Source organism: Psammomys obesus, unplaced genomic scaffold (genome assembly GCF_907164565.1).
Source record: "Psammomys obesus unplaced genomic scaffold, mPsaObe1.curated_primary_1811, whole genome shotgun sequence".
NCBI classification, from domain to species: Eukaryota; Metazoa; Chordata; class Mammalia; order Rodentia; family Muridae; genus Psammomys; species Psammomys obesus.
Window position 1 is genome coordinate 7,806,503 of NW_026585609.1, and position 11,158 is coordinate 7,817,660.

General features: G+C 38.4%; 1 protein-coding gene across 1 annotated transcript; it reads left to right on the top strand.

Moving 5' to 3' along the window:
* Nucleotides 1-1,749: 1,749 nt before the first annotated feature.
* Nucleotides 1,750-2,802, top strand: LOC129679860 (taste receptor type 2 member 136-like). The gene has a single exon (XM_055611343.1). It carries the CDS (start codon nt 1,750-1,752, stop codon nt 2,800-2,802), a length of 1,053 nt encoding a protein of 350 aa, XP_055467318.1.
* Nucleotides 2,803-11,158: the final 8,356 nt, after the last annotated feature.

Sequence of the window (11,158 nt, forward strand, 5' to 3'; positions counted from 1 at the left end):
TGTAACTGATAAGAAAAAAATAAAATTAAAAAAAACAAAAAAAAACCAAAAAATAAGAAAACTAATAATGATTTAAATGCAATACTTGAATATTTTTTAACTTTTAACTTTATTCATGAAGTTGTTCATTTTACATTTCAATCGTATTCCCTAACTTCATCCCCTTCTGGTCCCACCCTCCCTCCATCTTCCCCTCTTTCCACTCTCTTAACCGCTCAGAAAAGCACCCCACCTCACAACTCATCCCAGCACTTCAAGTCACACCAGAACTGCACACATTCTCTTCCACAGTGGCCTGGCAAGGCAGGCCCACCCTGGAGGAAGTGATCAAAAAGCAGTCAACAGAGTCCATGTGAGCAATATCCCCAGCTCCCTTTATTAGGGAACCCACAAGAAAACCAAGATGCTCATCAGGTATATATGTGTAGGAGGCCTAGATCCAATCCATACATGGCCCTTGGTTGATGCTTCATTCTCCACAAGATCTTCTGGGTCCAGGGAAGTTGGTGTTTTGGTCTTCTTGTTAAGCTCCTATCCTCTCTGGGTCCTTCAATTCTTCCTGTAGTTCTTCCACAAGACTGCCTTTGATCAGTCTAACTTTGGGCTCTGAGGCTCAGTATCTGTTTTGATCCTTTCTGGGTGGAGTCTCTCAGAAGACAGCTGTGCTAGGTTTCCATCAGCCAGTATAGCAGACTGTCATTGCTAGTTTCAGGGGTTGGCTTTCTTCCATTAAGTAGGTCTCAAATTTGGATTGGTTGGATATTCCCTCTATCTCTGCTCTATCTTTATCCCTGGACATCTTGTTGGCAGGGTAAATTTTGAGTGGAGCCTTGTGTGGGTGGGTTGGCTTTCCACCTCCCTCCACAAGAAGTCCTGTCTAGTTAGAGGTTGGCGTCTGATATCTAAATGTTAATTATACCCAATAGAATAAATTAATCACTAACTATGGTATACACATTATATATATACATATATATTTGGTCTCTCTCTCTCTCTCTCTCTCTCTCTCTCTCTCTATATATATATATATATATATATATATATATAATGGAACAAATGGTTTGAAGTACAACAACAAGGTACTTAAAACCTACATAATATACTTGAAGATAGCCTTCAACTTAGGAGACCACAGGACAATGATGATTCTATTTATGAAATATGTGTGAGAAAGATGGACACGTGTGTGAGCACACGCAAGCACTGTGCACACAAGCTTCTTTCAGCTCTTAAAGAAAATATTATGCACTTGTGTTTTCATCAGTGATCAGACATTATGAATATTACCCTTTCTTTTGGCCCACGCAAAATCCTTGACAATTTGATTAAGACGTTTGGGGATTTTTTTATACATAAAGCTAAAATTAACAGTGGACCTATACAACAAGAGAGACCAAAAGATTTACAAACCCATTGCATATTCTGTGTGCTGAGTTTTAATAGCAAATCAGTTACATGGAAAAATACAAATTATGGGAGGCTTGAATAAGAAGAAACTCTTTTAAACCATAGAAGTGTATACTTATTTATTTGCATGCTGGCAAATAAGGTCATAGCATCGCTCTAACCCCAGCTCTGAAATACACCAGCTCTTGGAAGAGTGTATGAATAAAAATCAACTTGAACTGATTTGTAAGCATTTTTGTTTCTATAAAAACAGCATCGAACACCTCCACCAGCTCAATAGGTTGTTTCCCCCTTGACAATGGCCATTGGATTTAAACCAAGCACAGTCTTCACTGACCGTAAATGAAGACCACAGGAATCAGTGTGTTCAAGAAATCACAACTAGTGACTCAAGAGCTACATTTCATTTTTCTTTGTTTGAAAACTGTTTTTTCAGATATGATGAATTTCTTTCTAAGCATCACAGCCTTCGCAATAGTAGCAGAAATTGCTCTTGGAAGCTTTGCCAATGTCTTTATTCTTCTGGTGAACTGCACTGACTGCATCAAGAGAAGAAAAATCTCCTCAGCTGATCGAATTCTCACAGGTCTGGCCACCTTCAGGGTTGGCATGCTTTCGGTAATATTAGTGAGTTGGTGCTTCACTGTGTTTAAACTAGCTTTATCTTTACAAGCAACAGTTGGTATTTGTGTTGGTTGGGCAGTAACCAACCATTTTAGTAACTGGCTGTCAACTGTACTCAGCATATTTTATTTGTTGAAAATAGGCAGTTTCTCTAATCCTATTTTTCTTGGCCTGAAGGCAAAAATTAAGAGTGTCGTTGTAGTTGTGCTTTGGGGGAGTTTGGTGCTTTTATTTCCTAATCTTACGATGGCATCCATATTTGAGGCAATCCTAGTGAATGAAGACAGAGGCAACCTGACTGGAAAGACCAAACTGGCTTATGTCATAAACCTTACAGCCAAGATGGCATTCACTCTGGACAATGTCATTCCCTTCACCATATCCATGATCTGTTTTCTGCTGTTAATCTACTCCCTTTGTAAACACCTCAGGACAATGAAGCTTTATGGAAAAGGATACCAAGATCCCAGTGCTTTGGCTCACATTAAGGCTTTGCAAGCTGTGATTTCCTTTCTGTTGTTATTTTCCCTGTTTATTCTGTCTCTAATCATATCAGGTTTCAATTCTACAAAGCCTCTGGATGATACAGTCCACCTGATTTGCCAGGTTATTGCAAACTTGTATCCTTCATGCCATTCCTTCATCCTGATATGGGCAAACAAGAGGATCAAACAGGCCTTTGTGATGGCAATGGTACAGGTGAAGGCAAGGCTTTGGCTGAGAGAACAGAAACCTTATTGTCCTTCAGCCAATAGCAGAGATGTGGTGTGACTAGTAGCATAGTTTGCAGCATTTGATGCTTTGTATTGTTTTTGAAATATGGACTCTGTGTGAATTACTTCTAAAGAAATTGCTAAAATGTGTTTTATCTAAGCCTTCTAAATTAGAGATTACTTGTGTTTGCAGACACATAACAAATAAACAGCAAAGACTGTCTACAGCATTCCCTTAAAATTATTTTTGTATAGACCATATAGTTGGTCATAAAGAAAGCCTCAACAGATACAAAAAGATTGAAATAATCCCTTGTATTCTATCTGACCACCATGGACTTAAGCTGGGCCTCAACAACAACAGAAATAACAAACTGCCTACATGTACATGGAAACTGAACAACCTGTTACTCAACGACAGCTGGGTTAAGGAAGAAATAAAGAAAGAAATTAAAGACTTCCTAGAATTCAATGAAAATGAAGGCACAACATACCCAAATTTATGGGACACATTGAAAGCAGTGCTCAGGGGAAAATTTATAGCACTAAGTGCCTGCAAGAAGAAATTCGTAACAGCACATACAAACAACTTAATGGCCCAACTGAAAACCCTAGAAAAAAAAAGAAGCAGATACACCCAAGAGGAGCAGAAGGCTGGAAATAATCAAACTCAGGGCTGAAATCAATCAATTAGAAACAAATAAAACTATTCAAAGAATCAATGAAACAAAAAGCTGGTTCTTTGAGAAAATCAACAAGATAGACAAAACCTTAGCCAAACTAACTAAAAAGCAGAGAGAATCTATCCAAATCAACAAAATCAGAGATGAAAAGGGTGACATAACTACAGACACAGAGGAAATTCAAACAATCATTAGGTCATACTACAAAAGCCTATATGCTACAAAATTTGAAAATCTAAATGAAATGGACAATTTTCTTGATAGATTCCATCTTCCAACATTAAGTCAAGATCAGGTAGAAAGACTGAACAGCCCTATATCCCCCAAGGAAATTGAAGCAGTCATTCACAGTCTCCCTTCCAAAAAAAGCCCTGGGCCAGATAGTTTCAGCGCGGAATTCTACCAGACCTTCAAAGAAGTACTAACACCAATTTTCCTTAAACTATTCCACAAAATAGAAACAGAAGGTACATTACCGAACTCATTCTATGAAGCAACAGTCACCCAGATACCTAAACCACACAAAGACCCAACAAAAAAAGAGAACTTCAGACCTATCTCTCTTATGAACATTGACGCAAAAATACTCAATAAAATACTGAATCCAAGAATACATCAAAGATATCATCCACCACGACCAAGTAGGCTTCATCCCAGGCATGCAAGGGTGGTTCAACATACGGAAATCCATCAATGTAATCCACCACATAAACAAACTGAAGGAGAAAAACCACATGATCATCTCCTTAGATGCTGAAAAAGCATTTGACAAAGTCCAACACCGATTCATGTTTAAAGTCTTGGAGAGATCAGGAATACAAGGCACATATCTAAACATAGTAAAGGCAATATACAGCAAGCCGATAGCCAACATCAATCTCAACGGAGAGAAACTTAAAGCAATCCCACCGAAATCAGGGACAAGACAAGGCTGCCCACTCTCTCCCTACCTCTTCAACATAGTACTTGAAGTCCTAGCCAGAGCAATAAGACAACTAAAGGAGATCAAGGGGATACAAATCGGAAAGGAAGAGGTCAAAGTGTCACTTTTCGCAGATGATATGATAGTATATATGAGCGACCCCAAAAATTCAACCAGAGAACTCCTCCAGTTGATAAACACCTTCAGCAAAGTGGCAGGATACAAAATCAACTCAAAAAAATCAGAAGCCCTCCTGTATACCAAAGACAAAAGGGCCGAGAAAGAAATTAGGGAAACAACACCCTTCACAATAGCCACTAACCACATAAAGTACCTTGGGGTGACACTAACCAAGCAAGTGAAAGACCTGTTTGAGAAAAACTTCAAGTCTCTGAAGAAAGAAATTGAAGAAGATCTTAGAAGATGGAAAGATCTCCCATGCTCATGGATTGGTAGGATTAACATTGTGAAAATGGCCATCCTGCCAAAAGCAATCTACAGATTCAATGCAATTCCCATCAAAATACCAACTCAATTCTTTACAGACCTTGAAAAAAAGATTCTCAGCTTCATATGGAGAAACAAAAAACCCAGAATCTCCAAAACAATCCTGTACAACAACAGATCATCTGGAGGTATCTCCATCCCCGATCTCAAGTTGTACTGCAAAGCAATAGTAATAAAAACTGCATGGTATTGGCATAAAAACAGAAAGGAGGATCAATGGAACCGCATAGAAGATCCAGAAATAAACCCACACACCTATGAATACTCGATATTTGACAAAGAAGCCAAAACCATTCAATGGAAAAAAGACAGCATCTTCAACAAATGGTGCTGGTCCAACTGGATGTCCACATGCAGAAAAATGAAAATAGATCTATAGTTATCACCCTGCACAAAACTAAAGTCCAAGTGGATCAAAGACTTCAACATAAAACCAGATACTCTAAATCTGTTAGAAGAAAAAGTGGGGAACAGCCTAGAACTCATTGGCACAGGAGACAACTTCCTGAACAGAACACCAACAGCACAGGCTCTAAGAGCAACAATCAATAAATTGGACCTCATGAAACTGAACAGCTTCTGTAAAGCAAAGGACACTATCATCAAAACAAAACGCCTGCCTACAGATTGGGAAAGAATCTTTACTAACCCTTTATCTGACAGAGGACTAATATCGAGTATATACAAAGAACTAAAGAAGCTGAAAAGCAGCAAACCAAGTAATCCAATTAAAAAATGGGGAACAGAGCTAAACAGAGAATTCTCGACAGAGGAATATCGAATGGCAGAGAAACACTTAAAGAAATGCTCATCCTCATTAGCCATCAGGGAAATGCAAATCAAAACGACCCTGAGATATCACCTTACACCCATCAGAATGGCCAAAATGAAAAACTCAAGGGACAACACATGCTGGAGAGGTTGTGGAGAAAGGGGAACCCTCCTCCACTGCTGGTGGGAATGTAAACTGATACAACCACTCTGGAAATCTATCTGGCGCTTTCTAAGACAATTAGGAATAGTGCTTCCTCAAGACCCAGCTATACCACTGCTAGGTATATACCCAAAGTTTGCTCAAGTACACAAAAGGGATATTTGCTCAACCATGTTTATAGCAGCTTTATTTGTAATAGCCAGAAGTTGGAAACAACCCAGATGTCCATCAACGGAGGAATGGATACAGAAATTGTGGTATTTTTACACAATGGAATACTACTCAGCAATCAAAAAGGAGGAAATCATGAAATTTGCAGGCAAATGGTGGGATCTAGAAAAGATTATCTTGAGTGAAGTATCCCAGAAGGAGAAAGACAAACACGGTATATATTCACTTATATAGACCTATAAGATATAATAAACATAATGAAATCTATACACCTAAAAAAGATAATCAAGAGAGCGGACATGGGGTAAGATGATCAATCCTCGTTTAGAAAGACAGATGGGATGTGCATTGAACATTGACAAGAGTTTACTGAGCGCATTGGAAAGACTCTAACTAGCAGTGTTTTCAAAGCAAAGACTCATGACCAAACCTCTGGCAGAGTACAGGGAATCATAAGAAAGAAGGGGAGTTAGACTGATGAGGAAAGGATAGGAGCTCCACAAGGACCAAAGATATCTGGGCACAGGGTCTTTTCTGAGACTGACATGCAACCAAGGACCATGTATGAATGTAACCTAGAACCTCTGCTCAGATGTAGCCTGTGGTAGCTCAGTAACCAATTGGTTTCCCATAGTGAGGGGAACAAGGACTATTTCTAACAGGAACTCAATGGTTGGCTCTTTGGCCTCCACACCCCCCAAGGGAGGAGCAGTCCTGTTAGGCCACAGAGGAGAGCTTTGCAGCCAGTCCTGAAGATACCTGATAAAACAGGATCAGATGAATGCGGAGGAGTTCCCCCTTATCAGTGGACTTGGCAAGGGGCAGGGTGGAGATGAGGGAGGGAGGGAGGGACTGGGAGGGAATGAGGGATCGGGACACGGCTGGGATACAGAGTTAATAAAATGTAACTGATAAGAAAAAAATAAAATACAAAAAAAATTATTTTTGTAAAACCAATGCAATAATTCAAAAAATGATCCAAGTTTTTCAATTATGAAGCTAGGCACAGCTAACATAAATGGTTAATAATCATATTAAGTTTAAGACCCATTTTATGTACTTTCTTAAACTGTTATCTTTATAAATTATATATGTGTGTGTGTGTGTGTGTATGTGTGTCTTACAATGTATTCACTTTATATCCCTGCTGCAGCCTCCTCCCTCATTTCTTCTCTGTCCCACACATCCTTCCTCTTCTCCCCCTATGCCCTTTCCCTAGTCCCCTGATAGGGGAGGACCACCTCCCCTTCTATCTGACCCCTGTTTATCATGTCTCATCAATGCTGGCTGCACTATCTTCCTCTGTGGTCTGGGAAGGTGCACCCCCCAGGGGGAGGTGATCTAAGAGCCAGCCACTGAGTTCATGTCAAAGACAGCCCCTGTACACCTTACAAGAAAACCCACTTGGGAACTGAGCAGCCTGTGAGCTCCCTTTGAACAAGGGGTCTAGTTCCTTACCATGCATGGTCCTTGATTGGAGTATTGGTCCCTGCAGGCCCCCATGGGCCCTGGTATTTTGGTTCTTTTGTTCTCCTTTTGGAGTTCCTGATTCCTCCACGTCTTTCTCTCTCCCTTTTCTTCTATAAGTATTCCAGAATTGTCTCAACAAATCACTGCTCTTCCCATTGTTTTTTTGTATCCATACATGTACTTGATATGGATGTCTCAAATCTTTTTAGTTTTTTGATAATTTATCAAATACTGTTCAGCCCTAAAAATGTGCGTAAAACTAAATGGACTCAGTATGTTATTTTGGGTGAGTGTATGTGAGTATGTGTCTTGAATTTATGAATGAGTGAGAGGAGGAATTAGAAAAACAGACAGAGGGCGAAAATGTTATAAATACAGTACTCATGTATAGAATTCTTAAAAACAATGAAATAGTTAAATGTAAAAACCATATTTATTATGCTGGTATGCTTGGTTTAAAAGTGGTAAATTTAAGGACATTTTATCAGAAAATATCCAATATCATTTTATGAATGAAAATAGAAAATGTTGTTAAATATTCTAAATAAACTTATCTGTTATGCAATATTATGACAGTTTTCCATTCATGCTGTCTTAATACTCTAAAGAAACGATCATTAGTATTCATAAAGTATGTTATAATACTTGCTTCTTGTCACTTCTGACCCACAATAGCTCTTTTTTATCTAGAAGACCAGATTGAATATGAAAAGAGAGGGTGGGAATACTGGGGAGAAAAATCTAAGTAGATAAATAATGAGCAGACGGAGAAGTAGAGGAGTAAGGAATGTATAAGCCAAACTAAGCATATGGAGATTTCAGTGATGGATCACCTCCTCTTTGGGATGTCATGTAAATTCAATTTTAAATCACATATTGAAGATTTATTTAAGGGAGACTTTATTATTCAGGAAATATTTTTTGAATATTCTTATTTATTCCAAGAATAAACAGAATTGTTATTAGAAAAGTGCACACAATATATTCCTGCACAAAATTACCTGTAATAAATTTACCATATTGCTGCTATAAGAAGTGCAGATGAGTTTCAGAGTGAGCACAGAGAGTGGTAAGTTTAGAAACATACTTAAGTTGTAACTATGGCTTGAACTCAGTGCTGATGAATCTTTCCAGACACAGCTAAGAAAACCATTTATTGCACTTCCTGAAACAACAAAGACCAATTTGGAAGTTGAAATGAGAGTTTAAATTTTTTTTCAGGGTTTTCCTGACCAATGCATGGTTTCTAAGTAGACAGTCATTTCCTTTACTTTTCATTCTTAAATGGCATTTGTAATTTAGTATATAAAAACATAGTATAGCATAAACATACTAAAATCTGTGCACCTCATGAAGCTAAGTAAGAAGGAGGACTTTGGGTAGAATGATCAGTCCTCATTCAGAAAGGAAAATGGGATGGACATAAGAAGAGGGAGAAAACAGGGAACAGGACTAGAGCCTACTACAGAGGGTCTCTGAAAGACTCTACCCAGTAGGGTATCAAAGCAGATACTGAGACTAGCCAAACTTTGGACAGAGTACAGGGAATATTATGAAAGAAGGAGGAGCTAGAAAGACCTGGAGGGGACAGGAGCTCCACAAAGAGAACAACAGAACCAAAAAATCGGTTCACAGGCTTCTTTTCTGAGACTGATACTCCATCCAAGGACCATGCATGAAGATAACCTAGAACCCCTGCATAGATGTAGCCCTTGGCAACTCAGTCTCCAAGTGGGTGTCCTAGTAAGGGGAATAGGGACTGTCTCTGACATGAAGTCAGTGGCTGGCTCTTTGATCACCACACCCTGATGGGGGAGCAACCTCACCAGGCCACAGAGGATAACAATGCATCCAGTCCTGATGAGACTTGATAGGCTAGGGCCAGATCGAAGAGGAGGAGAATCTCCCCTATCATTGGAATGGGGAAGGGGCATGGGAGGAGAAAAGGGAGGAAAGGGTGGGAAGGCACAGAAGGGGAGCTATACCTGGGATACAAAGTTTTAAATTGTAATAAATAAAATTTAACTAAAAAATAAAAATAAAAATACCATACATTAAATACATTCACACTATGACAGGAAAACATACATATTAATCTATGAATCTCCTTGCACCTATGAAAATGGACTGAGTTATACATAGTACACAGGGAATGATCAGAGCTTTTGCAAGGATCTGGTAGCTGTGTGTAAAATGTGGAAATGAGAGATAATGTGCTGATATAATCATTGAAGAAACTTCAGTTGGAAAAAGAAAATATACAAACCTATGCAATAGCTAAATTCTATATAACTGTGCTTGACTTGACATTGTGGAACTTTAGCACTGCTAACCAAAAGCTCCCCCCCCCCAAAAAAAAAGATATACAGCTGACTTTATTAATCACTCATCTCCCTCAGGAGCATTTATCTATTTTTTTTTTAAATGAAAATAGACTTTTTATATAAAGCAGAATTCCTCCAAGATCCCTACTTCTAGTCCATTCACAATCCATACCGTTTCTGTCGACAGCTGAAGAACATTAATAAAATAAAATAAGAGAAAAACAAACTGGAATACAAACAAATAAACAAGATAACAGAAGAAAGGGCCAAAGAAATTGCATCAGGAACACCTGTAGACACAGAGAAACACACGTTCATTCACACATAAATATCATAAAAATCCCAAAACCAGAAACCAAAATATATGCCTAAGATGGAATAGTAATTTTTATTCACCTGTTTCAGCAATCTTTTCTAATTTTCTGGGTCCTGTGTCTAACCTCTCTCTGTAAAACTCTTCTGGTAAAATGGCCCCATCTCTCTGCGTTGGCCCTTAAGTAGCTTCCCTTACCTGTCTCTTCTCATGAGAGTTGGATGTATGCTGTTCTGTCAAATCTTTTTCTGTCATCTTTTTTTCTGTGCTTAAATATCATTTTCAAACATGGGTGTTTCCTTCTACAAAACTAAACTAACATTCATTGTTTGGGATTATAGACATGTACCATCAAGCCTGGACTTAAGCTTTTCTTTACCTAAAACTTGCTCAATACCAAGCTGACCTTGAACTCATATCTAGTTACATCTGCCTCCTAGATTAAAGGCTGGCTTATATTCTAGCTGGATCACACAGACCTAGCCGGTCTTTTGATATGATCTTTTGCCAGATTAGCTATATTCTAAATTAAAATTATTCTACATAACAAAACTGTAAATTTTTTTTTAAACAACTTGGCAAAAGCAGGTGCTTCCTTTTTCATGAACTCCATTGCCTGTTCTTTGGTCACTTGTCTCTGGTAAATTGCCCTAGCCTGGCCACAGAGGAAGAGGATCCAGGAATTCCTGATGAAACTGGAGAAGCTATGGGTAGATGACAAAGGAGGAGAACTCCCTCTTTCAGTGGATTATGGGAAGAGGATAGGCAGGAAGAGAAAGGGAGGGTAGGACTTGGAGGAACTGAGGGAGGGGGATTTAATCAGGTTATATAATAAATAAATTGTGAAATAAATAAAAATTTAATTAAAAAAGTACTGAAAAACATTATGAAACAAAGAACCGATGCACAAATTTTCTATAGAGTTTGTTTTACTTTGGCCTTCTTTGTTGGTCATGGAGACTGCCTGCCCTTAAGAGTGGTTTGTATCTGTAATGAGACTTGATTTCAGATTTATTTTGACCCTATAATAATGTAAGAAAGCAATATAAAATGTTACAAATAAATCTTTTTCATTAATACATTCAGTATT